The 24,086-nt window shown below is 40.9% G+C and overlaps 1 protein-coding gene across 3 annotated transcripts in view; it reads left to right on the forward strand.

Moving 5' to 3' along the window:
* Positions 1–24,086, forward strand: part of CPED1 (cadherin like and PC-esterase domain containing 1) — a 217,317-nt gene that overhangs the window by 31,883 nt on the left and 161,348 nt on the right. For 2 of the 3 annotated variants that reach the window (XM_073328194.1, XM_073328196.1), the window contains exons 4-5: positions 18,171–18,277; positions 21,852–21,927. The exons of the other annotated variant lie outside the window; for it this stretch is intronic. In XM_073328194.1, coding sequence (XP_073184295.1) covers positions 18,171–18,277; positions 21,852–21,927 — 183 coding nt within the window. The remainder of the gene's footprint in view (positions 1–18,170; positions 18,278–21,851; positions 21,928–24,086) is intronic. 3 annotated transcript variants of the gene reach the window in all.

Genomic DNA, 24,086 nt, shown 5'->3' on the forward strand with positions numbered 1-24,086 from the left:
TTCTTTCTTTCTTTCTTTCTTTCTTTCTTTCTTTCTTTCTTTCTTTCTTTCTTTCTTTCTTTCTTATAAATAAACCTTTAAATTTTAGATACTAAAGGACTGGCAACAGCATAATTATTGGGTAAGATCTGAGTTGTATATTGACCTGGGTGTGTGGCTGGTCCTTTGAGATCAGAAGAACCTTTTATTTGATTAAATTAGTTTTAAAGAACTGCTCATCTTTAACTCTAGTGTTTTTGGTGGTGATAAAAGGACTGAAATGCTAAAGAAACTGCTTTTCTGACTTCTTCTTAGCCAGTGTGGTGAAACAAAAGTTTAATTTTGTTGCTGGTTTGATATATCTTATGGGAGAATAACCACTAGTTTTGGGGTGTGTCTGCTCTATTTCTCATCAGTTTGTCCTGAATTTGGTATTCTCAGTTGTGACCCACAAAGGCAAGGTGACAGGAGAGTTGTCTGCAAAGACTGATTTATATAATTAGTTACTTTTTGTTACTGGTTGCAATTACTTTCATTAAAGTTGGCTTTCTATATAAAACAACTTTTCCAGAAAGCTGAGAAATATCATGCATAATTCAAAGGTATTGGTACCATGGGATTGTCAGTCAGTCAAAGTTAGTTTTGATTTCTAAATAAGTTAGGAAAGTTTTTTTTTTTAACATCTGTTTATGAAAGCCAGATTTACATCCATGTACACATCCAGGGTTAATTACATGATTTTCAATATAATATTAAAATATTCAGGATTCTATTTTAAAATTATAGCTTGTGAGAGTATAATAAACATGGTTCAATGGAGGACTTAATATTTTATGAAAAATAAACATCCTTATCAGTAAATGTAGTATATGGCACTTTAATAATTGTGTATGTTTAACAGAACATTAAGTCAGGCTCTTTGGGAAGTCCAAACTAGAGCCCTGGCTTTGGTTCATATATTGAATAAGGTTAATGTTGAAAAATATACTACAAAAGAACCTAAAAACAGCCACACTGGGTCAGACCCATGGTACATCCTGTCTCTGACAGCGGCCAATGCCAGATGCTTTTGGTAGCTGGAGGTTTAGGGATACCCAGAGCTTGGGTTTTTGTCCCTGAACATTTTGGCTAATAGCCATTGATGGAGCTATCCTCCATGAATTTATCTAATTCTTTTCCGAATCCAGTTATACTTTTGACCTTCACAACATCCCTGTTAATGAGTTACTCAGATTGACTGTGTGTTGTGTGAAGTACTTCCTTTTGTTATTTTAAACATGTTTCCTATTAATATTTTCAACCCCTAAGAAATTAAGAATGGTCATACTAGGTCAGACCAAAGGTCCATCTAGCCTAGTATCCTGTCTTCCAACAGTGGCCAATGCCAGGTGCCACAGAGGGAATGAACAGAACAGGTAATCATCAAGTGATCCATCCCATCGCCCATTCCCAGCTTCTGGCAAACAGAGGCTAGGGACACCATCCCTGTCCATCCTGGCTAATAGCCAGTGATGAACCTATCCTCCATGAACGTATCTAGTTCTTTTTTGAACCTTGTTATAGTCTTGGCCTTCACAACATTCTCTGGCAAGGAATTCCACAGGTTGACTGTGCATTGTGTGAAAAAAGACTTCCTTTTGTTTGTTTTAAACGTGTTACCTATTAATTTCATTTGGTGGCCCCTAGTTCTTGTGTTCTGAGAAAGCGTAAATAACACTTCCTTATTTACTCTCCCCACACCAGTGATGATTTTATAGACCTCTATAATATCCCCCCTTGGTCATCTCTTTTCCAAGGTGAAAAGTCCCAGTCTTATTAATCTCTCCTCATACAACAGCTGTTCCATACCCCTAATAATTTTTTTTGCTCTTTTCTGAACCTTTTCCAATTCTAATATATATATATAATTTTTTTTTTGAGATGGGGCGAACACATCTGCATGCAGTATTCAAGATGTGGCCTGCATTGTGCAGGAGGTCAGACTAGATGATCATCATGGTCCCTTCTGACCTTAATAACTATGAATCTGTATGTGGGCATACCATGGATTTATATAAAGGCAATATGATATTTTCTGTCTTATTATCAATCCGTTTCTTAATGATTCCCGACATTCTGTTAGTTTTTTTGACTGCTGCTGCACGTTGAGTGGATGTTTTCAGAGAAGTATCCACAATGACTCAAAGATCCCTTTCTTAAGTGGTAACAGTGTATTTATACCCGCATCATTTTATATGTATAGTTGGGTTTAGGTTTTCGAATGTGCATTACTTTGCATTTATCAGCATTGAATTTCATCTGCCATTTTCTAGCCCAGTCATCCAGGTTTGAGAGATCTTTTGCAACTCTTCACAGTCTGCCTGGGATTTAAGGATCTTAAGTAGTTTTGTATCATCTGCAAATGTTGCCACCTCACTGATTTTTCCAGATCATTTATGAATATGTTAAATAGGACTTGGCCCAGTACAGATCCTTGGGGGACACCACTATTTACCTCTCTCCATTTTGAAAAATTACCATTTATTCCTACCCTTTGTTTCCTATCTTTTCACCAGTTACCAATACATAAGAGAACCTTCCCTCTTATCCCATGACTGCTTACTTTGCTTTAGAGCCTTTGTGAGGGACCTTGAAAAATCTAAATACATTATATCCTCTGGATCCCCCTTGTCCACATGCTTGTTGACCCCCCTCAAAGAATTCTAGTAGATTGTTGACGCATGATTTCCCTTTACAAAAACCATGTTGACTCTTCCCCAACAAATTTTGTTCATCTATGTGTCTGATAATGTTGTTCTTTATTATGGTTTTAACCAGTTTTTCCAGTACTGAAGTCAGGCTACCAGCCTGCAATTGCCAGGGTCACCTCTGGAGCCCTTTTTAAAAATTGGCATCACATTAGCTATCCTCCAGTCATCTGGTACAGAAGCTGATTTAAATGATAGGTTACAGCCTACAGTAAGTAGTTCTGCAATTTCACATTTGAGTTCCTTCAGAACTCTTGGGTGAATACCATCTGGTCCTGGTGACTTATTATTGTTTAGTTTATCAATTTGTTCCAAAGCCTCCTCCAATGACACCTCAGTGTGGGACAGTTCCCTCAGATTTGTCACCTATAAAGAATGGCTCGGGTTTGGGAATCTCCTCAGCCATGCAGACCAATGCAAAGAATTCATTTAGTTTCTCTGCAATGGCCTTATCAACAGTGGTAGCAACAATGATCTACATGGTCAATTTTAATGAGATAATAGCACAAACTCTCCAAATATGGAAATATCCATACAGAAAATGGTGGGGGGAAAGATTTGGATCTTTATTCAATATGCAGACAAAATACATTTACGTGCAAAAAAAGAAAAAGCACACCTGTCCATTTTTAAAAAATATATTAAAGTTAGACAGACAAACCTGGTTTGATAAATATGACTAAAGTCAGTGGTTTTCCTTAATTAATAAAATCACTAGAAACAACACATCCTGGATGGTGTAAAGAGGCTCACTCTGTATGTGGTAAACACCGTGTTAAATAGAGAGATTTGATGACTATTTTGCTACCTATTGTTTCCCTAAACGAAAAGATAAGTTCACTGTTGTAGTGATTATCATTTTGTTTCTGATATTTAAATGGCAATGCTTAGTAAGCCTGTTAAAACTTTCTAAATAAATAGCTATATAAAAAGAGATTTTATGTTTAATTAACTACAACTTTTACAAACATCTGTTTAAATGGAATGTGCTGTTTTTCCTCTGTTACATAAAGTTGTAAGATGAAGGTGGCAGACAGGCAGTCATTTTTGGTCTGACAATTAAACTACAGTTCTGTTGATCCTGTTTGGAAAACAGGAAGTTTGTGTATAATGGGAAGGGAAGACAGTATCCTCTTTTCTTTTCTTAGGAGCAGATCATGATGTTTGCTGTAACTCATGTTTCTTTCTTTTTTTAAAAAAACCCGAGGAGATTGATATTTGACATGCTTCCAATTGCTTGTATTCCAACATAAAATAAGCAAGCAAAAATGAGACAGATTCCTAGATATTTTGCATTTTATTTTTGAAAGGCTCTCAATCCAGGCTTCAATTTTACAAGCACAATTAGGCTATCATTGGGACCTTTTCTGAAAGCCAGTCCTTTAATATAAAACTAAATGCCCAGTCTGCCTCTAGTTATCTAGCAGTTATCCTCCTAGAAATGGCTGAAAGTTGAGGATGAATACACACATCTTTCACCTCAAAAGAAAAGGAGGACTTGTGGCACCTTAGAGACTAACAAATTTATTTAGCATAAGCTTTCATGAGCTACTGCATCCGATGAAGTGAGCTGTAGCTCACAAAAGCTTATGCTCAAATAAATTTGTTAGTCTTTAATGTGCCACAAGTCCTCCTTTTCTTTTTGTGAATACAGACTAACACGGCTGCTACTCTGAAATCTTTCACCTGGCACTTTTCAACCAGAACTCCATCCTGACTGAGGTGGAAAAGAGAATCAGCTTTAAGAAATTCTGCAGTTGTCCAAATATGAAGAAAATCCACATTACTTTCAAGAAAATCCCAGACAAATAGTATAATATAGATTTGGGTGATGTCCCAAATAGCAAGAGCCAGCTGTCTACTTCATTGCCTGCATACTTTGAAAGAGTTTGAAGATCACCTGATTTACAACATAAACATTATAGCCCAGATGGGATATTATGGAGGAAATATTGACAAAGTCATTAATTCCTAGCACCATTCAGATCAGTGGAAGTTTTGCTATTTACCTCCATAGGTGAAAGATCAGTACCTAAATTTCATTAAAATTTCTTTTGGGATGATTTTACTATATAACCATAGAGTTCATATTCTATGGAAAATATGTATGTGGAAATAACATCTACATTGCATAACTTTTGCATAAACAACTGCCCAGAAAGAAAGTTCACAATGACAAGGAGGGGAGAATAAACTTAATTTAAAATATAACTGGGGAATGTAAGGAAAAAAGGAATACAATAACTGGGAAGTTGTCTTTATATTAGCCAACACCAGCTCCAACACTTGTGTGTAGCCTTGGTATAATCATTTGGCTTATCTGGACCTGAGTTTTCTTATCTGTAAAATGGTGATAATGATACTTGCCTACTTCACAAGGATATTATGTGGCTTAATTAATTATTTAATATTTGTATATTGGTTTTATGATTCATTATGCCAATATTTTAAAAAAACATTGTTTGCATAACCATTATCTAGGGTTGCCACCAAGTCATTTTATACTATCTTGGCTTTTTGTAAAAGTGATAAAGTAGCCAGCTTTTTGTTTTGAATCAAATAAAAATTAAGATAATGTATATGAATTTAAAAAAACACAGACCATGGATGTTCTTTATCACTGGAGATCCTCTGTACTCTCTGGGTGCAGTTTTCTCATCTTTGGGGCCTATTCCTTCTACCACTGAAGTCAGCTGCAAACTTTCATTGCCATCACTGGCAGTAAGATCAAGCCTTTCTCAGGGCTTGTCTACACTTAAAATGCTACAGCCCCACAGCTGTGACGCTGCAGCTGCATCGCTGTAGTGCTTCAGTGTAGACACTCCCTATGCCAACGGGAGGGATTCTCCTGTCAGTGTAGATAATCCATCTCCCCAAGAGGTGGTAGCTAAATCGACGGAATAATTCTTCCGTCAACCTAGCGCTGTTTATTTGGGGACTTAGGTTGGCTTAACTATGCCGCTTAGGTGTATGGATTTTATGTAGACCAGGCCTCGGATCTTCAGGTTCCTGTTGTGTGCAGCCCTGTTGTAAGGAGAACTGGAAAGGACTCATTTCGGTGCCACTCGGATAAGTGGCCAGAGGAGTCACTGCAGAGGGATAGGCGGCAGTGCTCCACCTGTTGGCTCAGCCAGAAAGAGATGGGACTGAAAATCATACCCAGGTCTCTGGCAAAGCGGTGTGGAGCACTGATCAGGAGCCCTCAAAGCTCACCTTATAGCTTGAGGCGGACACCTGAGCTAGAAAATATCTGCTCAAATAGTTAAAGCATGGCAAAGATCTAAGCAACTGAAAACAAGGTGTTGCAATTGGAACTGTCAGGCAGCTTTAACTATGTGTTGCTTATGAGCCATCCCTCAGAAGACAGATGGAATTTATATCCCGAAGAAGGTAAGGGCATGATCCTGCAGCATTTATACATGTGGGTAATCTTTACATGAAGAATCTGATTTCTGTGGGATTACTTGGTGAATAAGAATGTGAGTAAGAGTTGCAGCATCTGGGTTTAAATCCCAATATGAAACATTTTATACTTACATTGTTGAGAAATTTGGAATGAAAAGCCTTATTTTTAGCTGCAGTATAGCATGCTGAATCACTAGTTTCTTTCTGGAGAATAGTATCTTATTGATAAATGCTGTGCAGAAAGTAGTTTGGGAATGCTAATATGCTGAGAGCATACCACAGTAATCTGAAGGTGCTGAGTATCAGATCAGAAGTGGAATACCAGAATTGAGTGTTTGGCTTGCCCTGATGTCTTTGCCAGTAGTTCAGTGTGGAATGTTTGCCTTTTATTTGCAATGAAATTCCTCTACAGCTCACAAAATATTTTTCATATCCATCTTAATGTAATGATGAGTTCACAGATTAGTCAATGGTGGACGCTACAGCTCAGAACAGTCATTTCCTGAATATGAAAATTCATTGGTCATGGGACAGGCTGGGACAGAGAAGAATTGGGTTCCAGGCCCGAGTCCCTTAGCTAGACTCAATTGTGGCTTTGCCAGAAGCTCCAAGCAAGAGTCAGTATAGAGATGTGCTGGAGCAGATCAGGAACTGAATTGTGAATCCCCTTGCTCTAGGGGCGTAAGTAATCTGTGCCAGTCCTATCCCAAGCACAGTACGTCCTCAGACATACCAGATCAGCTGGGCTGAGGGATGGGGGAGGTATTGGACAGAGCCGAGGCACCACTCCTGCTAATCCACAAGTGTAGGAGGAGTAGTGAGGCGCCTGGAAGAGGCTGTGCTCCCTCTTTATGCCCTCTTTCTCCCTTCCAGGGCATGCAAAGCAGCTTGCAATTTAGCCTGCAGTGTCCAGGTACCTTAGCCTCTCCTAAAGGGTGCTTTCTTTCCCAGTCAGAACACTTCACTATAATTTATACCCCAAGATTTCAGCCTGAGTTAATGGGTAAATAGATGGTGTTTAGAACGGAGTTAGCTATTTCAATTGTACTAGAACGTTGTCACACAGAAGACCACAGTGGAGTCTCAACAAATCAGATGGAGCATGTAGTGTGAAATTGTGAACAAGAATTGTGCATGGTCAAAGTCTCAGCTGTCACCTGGAATGCCAGCAAATAATAATTATAAACCTCATAATGTTCCCTCAGGCTAATTTCCTAGTTGTCACCCCTGAAATAACAACAATCGTTCCTTCATGGTCACTGTAGTGAAATTTGAGTTGATGACACTTGCAGACCTCTAATTTCAGGTGTCAAGTTAAAAGAAATCCACTTGGAAAGCAAGAATTCCCCTAAGTAAGAATTTATTTGAGGGGACAGTTCCCCCAGGTGTGAAAGGTTCTTCAGAGGAAATTCTTCAGAAGGAAAATCAAGGCCGGAAAATACAACAACAAAAAAAAAAAAAAGGCCAGGCCAGCAACAGTGGGAAAATCTGCAACCCAACAAATGGCATTAAAATCTTTATAAAAGGGATGCAGACAGGCTACCAAAACCAGTAATGGATAATTTTTGCTGGACTGAATTCAGTAAAAACTGCAATGGGCATGTCTTCAAACATGGTCAGTCCTGTACCACAGAGAAATTCTTCACTTGAATCCCATAAACAAAGTAATTGGGCTTTATGTTGCTGTCTTGTCCACCCCAAGGCAGGCAGCAAAACAGTAATGCTGTCCCTCAGTAACCTTATCTGGTAACTACAGCAGTTCAGGGGCTTGAGTAACTGCCCATCCACCCCTTTGTGTGTTGACTTTGCTGCAGACCTGAAGCCTACCCCATAAGAGATTTTTTTTTTTAAATGAAAGCTTTTAGATGCTTAGATTTTGGCAACCTTCAGAAGAATGTATCCACCCACCCACCATGCTGCTGTGAGCCAGCTCAGCTCAACCTCTGCCATCCACAGGGACAAAGGGTTTTGATTCCAATCATCTGTAGTTTTAGGGAGCCACTACACATTATTCTAAAAAAAAAAGTTATTTTCAAAGAGAGTGTCAAAAATGTATGTGAACATCCAATAGGGTTTTAATATGTCAGAGCTCAACACAAATAGCATAGAAAAAAATATTTTCTCAAAACCACTGACTTCTCAAGTCTCATGACATTCAAATTTGCTTAGAAAATTACCTTAAATGGAGTTGAAGCAGCAGATTTTCTAAAAAACTGAAATAAACTGTTACCGTCTCCTTAGGCTTGTGTGAAATTTAAAAGCCTCCAGTTTATTTATTTTCTATAACTAATCTGAGGGGATATGGCCGGGTAGTGTAGGCCCCAAATGTAGCTATAAAAGAGGGGGAGGAGAGGTTTTACAAAACTGTAACATTAGTAGAAATATATTCATGTGATTTTTAAACATATATTTCAGTGGACACAGATTTAAATGCTACTCCTGGGGGAATTCTGCACCACTGTGCAATGCAGAATTTGCGCAGAATTAATGTTCTGTGCCGAATTTCCTTTTCTCCCCACAGAACTGGTGCTGCAGAGCTGCTGGCTACCACTAGGGGCTGCTGAACCTGGCAGAGCCCAGCTCCCCAGCTCACAAATAGAAGACACTGCTAGGGAGAGGGGTCAGAGCTGGAGGATTCTCAGCAGCTGCAGTTACTGGCCTTCCCTGAAAGAAGAAGGTGGCATGCAGGAAACTCCATACAAGTCTGGGACCCAGCATCAGGCTGTTTCTTCCTCTGGATTCCTGGGTTCTGGGGGGAAGGGTGCAAAGTATGTGGACTGGGAGGCCCTGTGGCTGGGCTCTGGGTGTGTGTGTGTGTGTCTGGGCCTGGGGATGCCCCATGGCTGGGCTCTGGTTAGTGGGGGGTGTGGGTGTCTGGGCTGTGGGGGTGTCCTGCAGCTGAACTCTGGGAGGTAGGGGGTGCGGGTGTCTGGATTGTGGGGTCATCCTGCGGCTGGGCTCTGGGGGAAGAGAGGGTGCGGGTGTCTGGGTTGTGGGGTCACCCCATAGCTGGGCTCTGGGGGAGGAGGAGGGAATGTGAGTGTCTGGGCCGGTGGGGCCCTGTGTCTGGGCTCTGGGCGGAGTGTGCGGATGCTTGGCCCCCTAGCTGGGCTGAGGAGGAAGGGGGCAGAGAAACAGGAACTGGTTTGTTGTAGGGGTTTCTTTAACTCTCTGCTCCTGAAGAATTTTTTGTGTGTCTGTATTGTTACAGACATAGTTGCTGACAGTAATTTGAAATAAATTACCAAAATAATTTAAACTGGCATGGTTATATTGTGTTATTTTGACAAATAAAATATGCAGAACTTTGCAGAATTTTAAAATGTTGTGTGCAGAATTTTTAATTTGTTGGAGCAGAATTCCCCCAGGAGTAAAATGCAAACATCTTCCTGTAAGGGTTCAGCTCAGACACAGCATTATTGTGACAAAGCAAGAGAATGCAAAAGTGGAAAGTAATTGGAAACTATAAATAAAAATGCAGCTGGACTAGTCTTTTCATTTTCAAATCTGAATGAAATGAAAGTGTAAAGGATGAACAGTATATTAGATTTTTAAACGTTCTTTCATTTTTAATAATCTAAGATGTTGGCAGTAATACAGGGAAGAAAATTTCAAAGTATATGGTTTAGATGACACTTTCTCTTTCATGTAAAGCTAATGCTAGCTTGTGTGTGTGCATTTTGTATTAAAAATAGGCAGAGGCTGAGCTATGTACCTAACTTGTTAATATGTTATATAGACCAATTTACACTAATCTGGGCCCGTTTCTGCAGCCATTCCATGTTGAAAAGCCTATTGTTTTCCATGGGATCCTATCTGCAGAGTGTAAGGCCTTCAGTGTGATTAGCCAAATGTGTTCCAACTCATCATGGGACCTAATCACATCAGCCACACCATCAGGGGCTTGTTCACCTGCACATCTACCAATGTGATCTATGCCATCATGTGCCAGCAATGCCCCTCTGCTACGTACATTGGCCAAACTGGACAGTCTCTATGCAAAAGAATAAATGGACACAAATCTGACGTCAGGAATCATAACATTCAAAAACCAGTAGGAGAACACTTCAATCTCCCTGGTCACTCAATAACAGACCTAAAAGTGGCAATTCTTCAACAACAAAACTTCAAAAATAGATTCCAATGTGAAACTGCAGAACTGGAATTAATTTGCAAACTGGACACCATCAGATTAGGCCTGAATAAAGACTGGGAGTGGCTGGGTCATTACAAAACCTAAACCTAATTTCCCCAATACTAATTTCCCCCTACTGTTACTCACACCTTCTTGTCAACTGTCTGAAATGGGCCACTCTCATTACCACTACAAAAGTTATTTTTCCTCCCTTGGTGTCCTGCTGTTAATTGAATTGTCTCATTAGACTGATCTCATACTTGGTAAGGCAGTTCCCATCTTTTCATGTATTTATACCTGCTCCTGTATTTTCCACTCCATGCAGCTGATGATGTGGGTTCTAGTCCACGAAAACGTATGCCAAATAAATTAGTTAGTCTCTAAGGTGCCACAAGGACGCCTCATTGTTTTTACAAGACTATAATGTGATAATTGCGAGGCTGGGAGCCAATCAGATTGTTCCATTTTATAAATCCACTTTCAACTTCCAGAGTTCTAACAGGAACCTCTCCGGTAGGGGGGTCCATGGAATCTCGGTGCTTTAACCTTAAAAAAAAATTGTAGTAAGATTATTTTCTCACAGTACAGAGTTTGATACTCTTGTTCACTTTGACCTATGATACCAGAAGTCAAAACTCCGTAGAAGTCTTTTAAAGCAAATGTTAATGTTTTCATTGGTCTCTGCATTGCTGTTTCCACTAGCTGCTTAATATTTCTTCCACTCTAGAAGCCATTCTGATCAAAACATGTTTATTTTTCTACTCAGATTAGTTCTTTATACATCTCTGATTAATCACCATCTTACCAGTTCCAAGTGGTCAGTTCTGAGTACAACACTCATGAGAACAATGTTATCTTACTACCACCTACTCTCTGGATGAAAAATTGGATCTGTATACTATATCAACAAGAGGTTCTTTGGAAAGCAGGCTATTGGGTTGTGCTTTGTATGGCAGGCACCCTGTCTCAGCAAGAATTAGACTAACTAAAGGGGGCCCTGAATGGAAGGTGTAAATACTTACTGACACTGAGCCTGATCCCAACATGTGCTAAGCGCCTTTAACTCCCACTAATTCCAGTGGGAATTGAGGGTGTTTAGCACCTTGTTGGATCGTCTGAGCCAGTTCTATGCACAATCTTGTGCTGGTTGAACTAAAGGTGTGATGTTGCATCGATGTAGTTAAACTGGTGCAACTTTGTGTGCGGACACTTTTACGTCTGTTTAAAATGGGCTTAGAGCATTTTAGCTTGTCCTCGTTAAATAAAAGGCAAGCTACACTGCCGTAAGCCAGATTTAAATTGATGGAGAATGTCCACACACAGTTGCACTAGTTTAACTAATGACAGGTTTCAGAGTAACAGCCGTGTTAGTCTGTATTCACAAAAAGAAAAGGAGTACTTGTGGCACCTTCGAGACTAACCAATTTATTTGAGTATGAGCTTTCGTGAGCTACAGCTCACTTCATCGGATGCATACCGTGGAAACTGCAGCAGACATTATATACACACAGAGATCATGAAACAATACCTCCTCCCACCCCACTGTCCTGCTGGTAATAGCTTATCTAAAGTGATCATCAAGTTGGGCCATTTCCAGCACAAATCCAGGTTTTCTCACCCTCCACCCCCCCACACACAAACTCACTCTCCTGCTGGTAATAGGCCATCCAAAGTGACAACTCTCTTCACAATGTGTATGATAATCAAGGTGGGCCATTTCCTGCACAAATGCAGGTTCTCTCACCCCCTCACCCCCCTCAATCCAGGTTTTCTCACCCTCCACCCCCCCACACACAAACTCACTCTCCTGCTGGTAATAGGCCATCCAAAGTGACAACTCTCTTCACAATGTGTATGATAATCAAGGTGGGCCATTTCCTGCACAAATGCAGGTTCTCTCACCCCCTCACCCCCCTCCAAAAACCACACACACAAACTCACTATCCTGCTGGATATCCAATTTATTAACTCAAATAAATTGGTTAGTCTCTAAGGTGCCACAAGTACTCCGTTTCTTTTTAGTTTAACTAAATGGGTGCAGCATTACCCCTTTAGCTAAAATGGTGCAACTTGTGTGATTAGACAAGCCCTTAAAAAGCCTGATGTAAGTGCAATATGAACTTTGTTGCTCCCCAGTCAATGCAGTCACTCTTACACAACCCTTGACTAAGGGAAAGAGACGCATGCATTCCATTACTCATTAACATGCCAAATGCTGCTCATCCTAGGCAAGTAGCCCCACTGAAATTTAATGAGGCAAGCTGGATTTGGCTAAATGTGCATAAAGCCTTTTGAAGAAGAAAAGATTTATACAAATCATTCGTAGCTTTGTTACCGTTCAGTCTTCCTCATACAGGTTTTAAATGATTAAAAAGTTAAATATCTTTTTGAACCCTCTCCTTCAAATCCCTCCTCAGAACCACACTGTGATGCCGACAGGAAATTGCCACTGGATAATGGTTAGAGAGAGGGCTAGTGTGGGGGTTGTTAATATTCATTTGTTTAAATGATTTGGAAACATCAAGGTTATGCACATATGGCCTGTGTTGACATGGGATCATATTACTGTTACCCTTGTCCTCCCTTCCTCCTTTTCCTGGGTTGTTTTCACATATTGTCTTGCTTTAAATTACATTGTAATCTCTGAGGTAGGGTCTGTGTCTTCTTGTGTGTTTGTACAATGCCTACCACACCAGCGCCCCATCCCAAATGGGACATTTGAGTGTTGCCGTAATAAAAATTGTAATAATAACCCTTTCAATGCCCTGTTGCTTTACACTGTCACATGTACAACATGAGGGCGGAGCTATGGTCTGGTGTATGTATGCTGCACACCTTCATTTCCCACTGAAGTGTTTGCACGCATGATGGGTGACATGGGACAGTTTGCAGCCTATGGGTGTTCATATTCGATTCTGCTCCGGGGTGAAGCATTTGTAATAACAAATATGTATTTTATATTTTAACTGTAAAACCAAACAAAAACAGTTGGTAAACTGTGGCTGACTAGAGATTTACTGGTCTATCGGAAGGGCCAATGTCATCATCGCCTTTTGATCTGAAGCCAAGATGCAGTACTAAATAGACACCCCCTTTTGGGGAGTACGGTGTACTCCTATAGGTAGGTCCTGGTTCAGTTCTGATTGTGCTGCTTTGAAGTAATGCATGCTTATATGTCTAATTATCCTAATTGCAAGCATAAATAATGGCAGGCATAGAAAGCAGAAGCCCAGCTGAGCCTGAAGATTTGTCCCTAAATGGCAACAGCTCTGTTCCTAGGCAGCGGGGTTAGAAATGAGTATCCTTTTCTGAGTCTTTTTGTTTTGTTTTATTTGTAAACACATCTGGATCAGTCTGTTTCCTAAAAGCAAACATTTTGCACTATAGTATCTTTTTGAGGCAGGGATCAAACTCAACTCTGGCTGGGAGATGTAGCAATATCCAGAGAAGGGGAGATGAACTCCATCAGACATCTGGTAATTCCTACTCCATCCCTCTCAGTTCTCACACATCTAGACATAATGTTTTATATTCAGTTATAATGATCCATTAAAATGTGTTTACTAGTCAGGGACTTAACACTGGGCTTATCTGATAGTTATGACTGGTGAAGATCACAGTATTGGTTATTAATGCTATAAATCTTTTGTTCCAAAATGAAGTATTCCTTAGTAAGTTTTTTGTTCTCTGAGAGTTTGTTTGTTAGTTATATACGTCCCTGGCATATCTACTTAATTTTTTTTGTTTCGTAAAGGGGCACCTACTCAACTCTGTCACACCCAGATTTTACTTACCTCGAATGCATTATTTTTATAAAGCATTATTTGTTTTCCTGACGTAGAAATAATATCATTCTCCAATAATGGATGCAACGTAAATAAAACCGGAGCTCTTAAGCTTTGTAGCCCATTCACAGAAAATGAAAGGTGCTAATTTGCTCTACAATCATTGATGCACATTCTACACACTCATTTGATATTAAATTTGGGCCATCTCGTTAACCCTCTCACAAATCCTCCAACCAGCCTTGTGTTTGGTGGTGGGATCATAGTGGGAAATAATTAATTACATTTTGGGGAGAAAAGGCTGCAAAAAATTGTTATGCAGGCTGTCACAGGGACCAAGCCTTTGGGTTGACTTAGACAAGTAAAGGGTCCTCCAGTCTGGGCAGCATGAAATAAAATATATTTAATGTTTCCAACTATGGTGGTAGGAACAAATACTGACCTGCACCACAATAGTTACCAAGAGTTTAGTCCCAAATGGCATTAGCAAAAAGAAAAGGAGTACTTGTGGCACCTTAGAGACTAACCAATTTATTAGAGCATAAGCTTTCGTGAGCTACAGCTCACTTCATCAGATGCATATCGTGGAAACTGCAGCAGATTTTATATATACACAGAGAATATGAAACAATACCTCCTCCCACCCCACTGTCCTGCTGGTAATAGCTTATCTAAAGTGATCATCAGGTAGGCCATTTCCAGCACAAATCCAGGTTTTCTCACCCTCCACCCCCCCACACAAATTCACTCTCCTGCTGGTGATAGCCCATCCAAAGTGACAACTCTTTACACAATGTGCATGACAATCAAGTTGGGCTATTTCCTGCACAAATCCAGGTTTTCTCACATCCCCCCCACCCCCATACACACACAAACTCACTCTCCTGCTGGTAATAGCTCATCCAAACTGACCACTCTTCAAGTTTAAATCCAAGTTAAACCAGAACATCTGGGGGGGGGGGTAGGAAAAAACAAGAGGAAACAGGCTACCTTGCATAATGACTTAGCCACTCCCAGTCTCTATTTAAGCCTAAATTAATAGTATCCAATTTGCAAATGAATTCCAATTCAGCAGTTTCTCGCTGGAGTCTGGATTTGAAGTTTTTTTGTTTTAAGATAGCGACCTTCATGTCTGTGATTGCGTGACCAGAGAGATTGAAGTGTTCTCCGACTGGTTTATGAATGTTATAATTCTTGACATCTGATTTGTGTCCATTTATTCTTTTATGTAGAGACTGTCCAGTTTGACCAATGTACATGGCAGAGGGGCATTGCTGGCACATGATGGCATAGATCACATTGGTGGATGTGCAGGTGAACGAGCCTCTGATAGTGTGGCTGATGCTATTAGGCCCTGTGATGGTGTCCCCTGAATAGATATGTGGGCACAATTGGCAACGGGCTTTGTTGCAAGGATAAGTTCCTGGGTTAGTGGTTCTGTTGTGTGGTATGTGGTTGTTGGTGAGTATTTGCTTCAGGTTGCGGGGCTGTCTGTAGGCAAGGACTGGCCTGTCTCCCAAGATTTGTGAGAGTGTTGGGTCATCCTTTAGGATAGGTTGTAGATCCTTAATAATGCGTTGGAGGGGTTTTAGTTGGGGGCTGAAGGTGACGGCTAGTGGCGTTCTGTTATTTTCTTTGTTAGGCCTGTCCTGTAGTAGGTAACTTCTGGGAACTCTTCTGGCTCTATCAATCTGTTTCTTTACTTCTGCAGGTGGGTATTGTAGTTGTAAGAAAGCTTGACAGAGATCTTGTAGGTGTTTGTCTCTGTCTGAGGGGTTGGAGCAAATGCGGTTGTATCGCAGAGCTTGACTGTAGACGATGGATCATGTGGTGTGGTCAGGGTGAAAGCTGGAGGCATGCAGGTAGGAATAGCGGTCAGTAGGTTTCTGGTATAGGGTGGTGTTTATGTGACCATTGTTTATTAGCACTGTAGTGTCCAGGAAGTGGATCTCTTGTGTGGACTGGACCAGGCTGAGGTTGGTGGTGGGATGGAAATTGTTGAAATCATGGTGGAATTCCTCAAGGGCTTCTTTTCCATGGGTCCAGATGATGAAGATGTCATCAATATAGCGCAAGTAGAGTAGGGGCTTTAGGGGACGAGAGCTGAGGAAGCGTTGTTCTAAATCAGCCATAAAAATGTTGGCATACTGTGGGGCCATGCGGGTACCCATAGCAGTGCCGCTGATCTGAAGGTATACATTGTCCCCAAATGTGAAGTAGTTATGGGTAAGGACAAAGTCACAAAGTTCAGCCACCAGGTTAGCCGTGACATTATCGGGGATAGTGTTCTTGATGGCTTGTAGTCCATCTTTGTGTGGAATGTTGGTGTAGAGGGCTTCTACATCCATAGTGGCCAGGATGGTGTTATCAGGAAGATCACCGATGGATTGAAGTTTCCTCAGGAAACACATGCACATTGTGTAAAGAGTTGTCACTTTGGATGGGCTATCACCAGCAGGAGAGTGAATTTGTGTGGGGGGGTGGAGGGTGAGAAAACCTGGATTTGTGCTGGAAATGGCCCACCTGATGATCACTTTAGATAAGCTATTACCAGCAGGACAGTGGGGTGGGAGGAGGTATTGTTTCATATTCTCTGTGTATATATAAAATCTGCTGCAGTTTCCACGATATGCATCTGATGAAGTGAGCTGTAGCTCACGAAAGCTCATGCTCTAATAAATTGGTTAGTCTCTAAGGTGCCACAAGTACTCCTTTTCTTTTTGCGAATACAGACTAACACGGCTGTTACTCTGAAACCTGTCAAATGGCATTAGATTACTAATGGCAACTCTGGCTTTAGTTTCCACCTTCTGATTTCCCTTCTGACTGCCCCTTCTGAGATTCTTGTTTCTGTCTAGCTTCCTGGCCACAGGTACTTACCCATTTACTGCTTCTCTGCTCCTGTGCATTCAGCAGTGCTTGGCTAATCTGATCGTTTGAAAGAAATGGGACCAGTCTAAATTGCTCAGAATATCTGAGAGAGAAACCATGCCAAAACTTTAGCTTAGGGCAGGTCTACACTAGAAGCGCTATATGAGTGCAGCCGCACCAATGCTTTATGACAATGGAAGAGCCCTCTCCCCTCAGCATAATTACTCTACCTCCGTGAGAAGTGGCAGCTATGTAGGCAGGAGAGCGTAGTGCCTGTGTGGATAACACTTAAGTCGCCGTAACTTGTGTTGCTCAGTGGGTGTCTTTTTCACACCCCTGAGTGACATAAGTTAGATCGATTTAAGCGGTAGTATAGAACTGCCCTTAGACAGCCTTAAACTTACTTGTACCCACTCTTCCATTGTGTAGGGGAGTGTAACTTGGTGTAACTTACTGTTCCTTCTTCTTCCAAAATCAGTGCCCCATCTCTGACACCAGTGTTGCTCTCCGGCTGAGTGGTGGCAAAATTCTGGGGTCTGCTGGGTCAGCTTCCCAGTGAGGAAGGCAATCAGTGACTCAGAGTCTAGGTATATTCTAAGTGTTACTTGCTTGACTTTATACAGCAGTCCTGAAACAGAGATGGTGACAAATGGTATGCTGGCAATCCAATGCCCAGTTTCCAGGTAGCAACTGTGTACCAAGAACTGAGTCTAGCAGAGCAAACCACCTTGCTGCTTCCAACAGCTTCCTCTGCACAGAACCTTAGAGCCAAATCCACAACAATAGAAGCATTATTTGCAATGCTTAAAACTAGCTAATGCTCAAAGAAAAAGAACTTGGACGATTATGAGTAACCATGACATCTGCCATAAAATTATACATGCTGGGAAGCTGGACGTGGAAAAAGAGAAGATTAAATCAGGAACTTTAATTTAGCACTTCCCACATACTTAATGTATAAATTATACCATCTTAGATCCATGCGTCAGGGGAGGGCTGTGAGGAGTTTTACGTTCATCTCCGAATGCATCAGCTCTGAATTTGGCCCAAATCCTGGAACTAACGAAACAACAAAATGGTGGTGCTGGATAGAAAAGCAAAGCGCCCCACCCCTACCCCCGCACTTAGTAATGTATTTAATACTCTAACAAGTCTGCTCGTCCTCGTGATTTGGCTCTGTGTATTTTTCTCTTGAGGCTGGAATCATGTAATGTTTTTTTCTCAATATGTTTCTGTTCCTTTTGATAGGCGAATTAAGCTCTTGGGACCTTCTGATTTGCTTATCTTCCGGGAAAACTGATGATACAGACTGCTTTCCAATAGATGAGTTCCATCAGTTAGAATTATTCCAGAAGGTAAAGTATTGACCTGCCATCTTTCGTTTGGAATACCCCACATTTTCAGCACCCACTAACAAAAACAGTGTTCAATTGTCAATTTATGGTCTAAAAATGTGGTTCATTAAACTGTAAAGCTGAGCTGTATTTCGCTGCCCACTCAGGGATGTGTATCGTATTTGCATTCTTGTAGATATCCTATCCAGAGATCAAGAGCAATGTCTTCATGCTTTCAATTTGTGTGTAGTTTAATATGTTGATGTTCGTAGAAATTGAAAATTGTTACAGTTGGATGCCATGTTTTGCTCTTTCCTAATCTGAGCTTCTGGACTCTATGCCACACTCAAAATTCAACTGTCATGCATCACAAGAAATATAGAAGTAAAAGCAAATTGTAACAAATGTCTCTTTGAGAGAAAAAACTTTAGGAAGGCCGAAAACCAGCTCGAAAATACATTCAGCGTTTCAGAATGATTGGGGACCAGTTCAGCCAAATGTGAGCAGGAGTTGTGCCACTTATGCAAGGGCTGGGTTGGCTCTAGGAATTAAAATAAATATATATATATATATATTTATATATATATACACTTGTCATTTTACAAATGTAGAACAAGCATCTCTCCAAACAATGACCTTGGTCCTGCAACTGACAGCTTGCAGATGGACTGCTGCGCCCGTGTGGAGCCTGACCTGGAGTCCTTTCGGACCTGGATGGGCACAGCAGTCTTGCACACATTCTGTCAATTGGAAAATCAGTGCCAGTATTAGTTGTCTTTTAAGGATGTCTATAATTGGCCCTCACTTTTTCCACCTGAATTTTGCACATTACAGGCACAAGTTCGGTTACTTAGTCATTGGGGTACCTGATTAAATATCTGACTTGCAGGTGCAAACATCTAAGTGACTTAAATTGCACAGATATTTACACCTGCAAAATTGTGGGAACAAAAATGCAGGCCTAATTTTAGACTCTCAATTTCAAAAATTTGGCACAAACAATAATTGCAGGCACAAAATTGCATTCTCAAAAATGGGGGTGCACAGCAATGAAAGGGTCTTCTGGAGGGGTGGATTTCTTCCACAAAGCTTATTAGTGAGGACGAAATCAAGACTGGATGTTTTTTCTAAAATGTGTGCTTTATTAATTATTTTGGGGTGCTTCTAGGGCCTGTGTTATATAGGAGGTCTGACTAGATGATCACATTGGTTCCCTTCTAGCCTTGGAATCTATAAGTATCCTCACTGATTCAAGAACAGTTCTTCATATGTTATACCAGTACATATGTCATTTGTATTGACTATCTGATTGGGATCTTGATCCTGCAAAACTTTACACCTAGGAGTAGGCCTACTTTTAGGACCAAGGGCCAGATTTTAAAAAGTATTTATATGCCTAGAGATGCAGATAAGTGCCTAATGCAATTTTCAAAAACACCAAGTTGCCTAACTCCCAGCAATTGTAGGATTTTTCCATGGGAGTTAAGCATCTAGATACTTTTAAAAATCCCATGAGGCACCCATCTGGTTCCTTAGGTGCCTAAATACCTTTAAAAATCTGGGCTGAAGCCCTTTGATTGTAAATTCCTTGAAGTGGGGACGGTATCTTCCTTTACAGCTATACAGCACAGAGAACCAGTTTGGCACTCAGTATTTGTTTATTTAGATTTACAATAAATATGCGCAGAAAGCACCTAAATTTGCCAAATATTAAACATATGATCAAATCAAAAAATAAAGTAAAAAAATAACGACAATGGGAGGCAAAAAATAACAACAGTGGGGCAGGAAAAGGTGCTCAGAATGAATCTCATGTGGGGGTTGAGAGAAGCACCAGCCACCTCTTCGTGGTAGGTTTTGCCCTGCTCTTGCCTAATGGGGTTTCAGCAACCCTACCAGGTGCCTCCCTGGCAGTTGAAGATGAGGGAAACATTTACCTGATTTATTCTGAAGATCTTGTAGGGAAAAGAGCCCCCTCCCATAGCCCAGGACAACAGAGCTAACTCAGGAATGGCTTGTATATGTAAATTCCTATTAATGGCAATTGTGCACATGATTATATAAACAGTTTGGCCAAGATTTTCAAAACTGAGTGCCACAGTGAGGTTGCTAAATCAATATTTAGGGAATTAATGTACCGGCCTGGTTTTCAAAAGCACTGAGCTTCTAGTCTGCTGCTAGCACATGCTCTTGGAGTACAGTGGTTTCCAGCGTACCTAGAGAAGAAGCCAAGTGCCAGCAACAGTCACTGCCGTTAGCCCAGGACAGCATTTCTCTATCAAAATTGTATTGACACTTAATTGAACCGGAGTGGTACCCACTATCATTCATTTCAGCTATAATTGGCTTTATTGAAAGCCAATATCTTGCACGTGGTAGCAATACTGAATATTAGATATGTCAGGGCACATTATGGGCCAACCTAAAGTAATTTAGGATGGGGGGAAAAATGAGCAGTGTTACTGATTAATTATTATTCATATAAAATCACACTGGAATCCAGTACCATGAATATGGTTCTGTTCCTGTGCGAGCTGGGCTTAGCATAAGATGCCATCTGCCAACTGTTGTTTAGAGATGGAATGATTACCCCACAGAGTATGCTTTTGTATGATATTTTACTACTAATTCTTAGAGCCCTAAGCCCACATAACAGAACAGTTAGCAAACAGAGCATTGGAAATATCTCTTGGTCACTGAAGACAAACCAACCTAATGCCTTTGAAATTGTGGTACATTTGCTTTCAAAGATATTTAGGGACATAAGAGTGAAAGGGACCTTTCTAGGTGATCGAGTTCAGTCCGCTGCTATCTCAGACAACCTCATTGTATAATCCTGTTCATAAATTTACCAAGCTACATCTTAAAACTAGTTAGGTTGCTTGCTCCCACTACTCCTGTTGGAAGAATCTCACTCCTCTGGATGGTTAGAAACCTTCTTCTAATTTCCCGCCTTATTTCTCCATTAGGTGCCTTAGTAAATACTTGACTGCTGACACAGCCTATGAATCCATCTGACCATTGTAGGTATTTATAAGTATCCCATTACCTTTGTTTTGGAGTACCTCAATATCTTTAATGTATTCATCCTCACTATGTTTAATGTGAGGTAGGGAGGTACAATCATCCCTAATTCCCAGATGAGAAACTGAGGCACAGAGAAACTAAGTGATTGCCCTGGGTCACAAGGGACGTCTGTGGCAGAGTAGGAACTTAGCATAGGTCTTCCACATCCCAGGCTAACACCCTAAACATTGGATCATCATTCCTCTCTGTGTGCTCTTCCTGTGCTATGAATGAGGGTGATGTAGAGGAGCAAGAAGCTTTGGAGGCGGAAACTGCAGGAATGACAGAATCACTGTGTCCAGGAGGAGGAAAAACTTTGCCTTGTGGTGGTTGTGGAGGAGGATCTCCCACCTCAGAGTTCTATTTTCCAGGTCACAGGGAGCAGCAAAGGGTCAAAATCAATGTTGACATCAATAGGAGTTTCACACATGAGGTGTCCCTGACAAATTGTACGAGAAAACATGCAGGGCTCGTGAAAGACAGTGCATCTACTGATGAACTCACTAGAACGTCTCTGTATTATTTTCAGGTGAATACACTCCCAGAGATTCAGCACCTGCTTTGCAGAAAAGAAGGATTATGCCAGATAATTAGAGCGTTCCCAGGTAATCCTCCATTTTGTTTGTTTGCATAAATGTTGAAGATAGTTGATCTGCTTAGTAGTGAGGCTGATATTATGTGTGTTGGAGTTTTCATACTTGCATATTCTTTTTTCAACAACTTTTAAAAACAAGACAGAATACGAGTGATAATCCATTTCAGACATCTCTTGAAAGTAATTTGTAGTAATAAAGGATCCTTTTAACTAAAGCTACTGCATCATTTAGCCATTGCAGACTGGAAAAGTCAGGTTTTTTTAGAATACAAAAGTCCTATTTGTCAGGCTATATTGTGTTGTTCCATGGATTGGTGTTTACCCTTCAAAGTTCTTGGTTCAATGGAATATGTTTATCCAGTTTTATAAAAATGTTTTGGCATGAAGGAGGAGTAGGAGTTGGAGCTTGGTTTCCAGCCCGAATGAGTTTACTGATAAAAAAGTCTTTGTACATTAAGTTCATCAACCAGAAAAATTCAAAGGTTACGGGCCAGCTGCCAGGGAATCCTTGTTTACTATGGGTGAAATTCAGCCCAGAGCAGGAGGTCTGCACAAAGCCCTGTGCTCTATGTTAATCCCTAGTTAAACCCTATGGAGGCAAATTCTGATCTCATTTACACCAGTGAATATCCAGAGTCTCTGGCAGTATTCTGGATTTATGCCATATAACTGAGATCACACTGGCCCCGTGCTGAGTGCATAACTATGTCTTAAGTGATGCCCTGTCCCTAGTGTGGGCCCTTTGCTCTGGGATGTTCATTAGAGGGAAGTCTGATGTAATACAGATTTTGGACAAATCAGGGTAGGTTTGTCAAAGTTCCAAGGATTTCAGAAATTGAATTTATTTTGTAACAGTCTGGCTTTGAAACATTTTGGTCAGCTCTGTTATGCTGTTTGGACAATGGCCAATTAAAACAGTTTTATTATTTTGTTGCCACAAAACCACAAACATAAGAGGCACTTGCCACACAGAGAGATTTCCCCTCCAAGTCATATTCTTTAATTGGTGTCCATAAATTGTTGTAATAGTGATCTCATCGCACACACGTGGTGTCTGAAACTGACTCTAGTGCTCTGCTTCTCTTGTACGTAAGGGCGATTTTTAAACATCTGATTGATCCTTTCCATCTTTATATCATTATTACTTCACAAGATAAAGGGCTTTGTCTTGAGAGGTGCTGAAGTCCCACTGAAAACACTGGGAGGTGTGGGTGCTCAACATTTCTTGGGACTCAGGCCCTTACTCACATAGACTGTGTCTACAATGCAGGTGTGACTGCAGCTCAGGTAGGCAGACCCACAGTAGTTTTAGCCTCGCCAGCATGGCTAAAAATAGCAGTGAAGACATGGTGGCATGAGATTCACCATGGGCTGGCAATGCAGGTACATGCCCAGGTCCCAGGAGGGCTTGGACAGCCTGTGTTGGAGCTTGTGTCACCATGTCTTGCCTGCTATTTTTGACCATGCTAGCGACATTAAAGCTAATGCAGCTATGCTTACCCAAGCTGCAGTTACACTTGCAGTTGCATTATAGACCGTCTCAGTGTCTGATGATGATTTTGGTACTTTATAAAGACATGGTCAAGTAGTGTAGGCCTGTAATTGCAGTTTTGTAAACAAAGGTTTTTACCAAATCAAATACAAAAATACATATCTTTAAGATTTTTTTTAAATGTCTGACTGTTTTTAATCTACATGTTCCCCTGAGAATTGAGAAACCAAACAGAATAGCATTGTCCTGCTGCATGAGAACCAGAAAGTGAAACCAACCAGTGTGGATTCACTGTCCAAGAGGAGCAATAGGCATAAAATAAACCAACAGTATAAATGGTGAAAAGAGAGGGGGTTGATCCACCAAGATTTCAGATCCCTCCCCGCTATCCCAGACAGCTAGCTCTTTCCTCCTTCCTTTCCTTGTCAGCACTTCCTAGCAGACTTTTCCTCCCTGCCCAGACAGCAGAATTGCCAATAGTCTGGATTTAGCTGATTAGGCTCCTGGATTTTGAAATTATCGCAGGGAGGGACAGTTTTGGTCAATAGCCAGGCTCTCCCCACGCAGCAGCACGTGGGAATTTTTCTTTTAAAATCAGAGTTGGCCTGCTGCTTCTGTCATCTCTGCCTGTGGGGGAACTCACCTGTTCCTGTGGGAGATGGCCAGTCAGCTTGTAT

The sequence above is a fragment of the Lepidochelys kempii genome, chromosome 1 (assembly GCF_965140265.1).
Source record: "Lepidochelys kempii isolate rLepKem1 chromosome 1, rLepKem1.hap2, whole genome shotgun sequence".
NCBI lineage: Eukaryota > Metazoa > Chordata > Testudines > Cheloniidae > Lepidochelys > Lepidochelys kempii.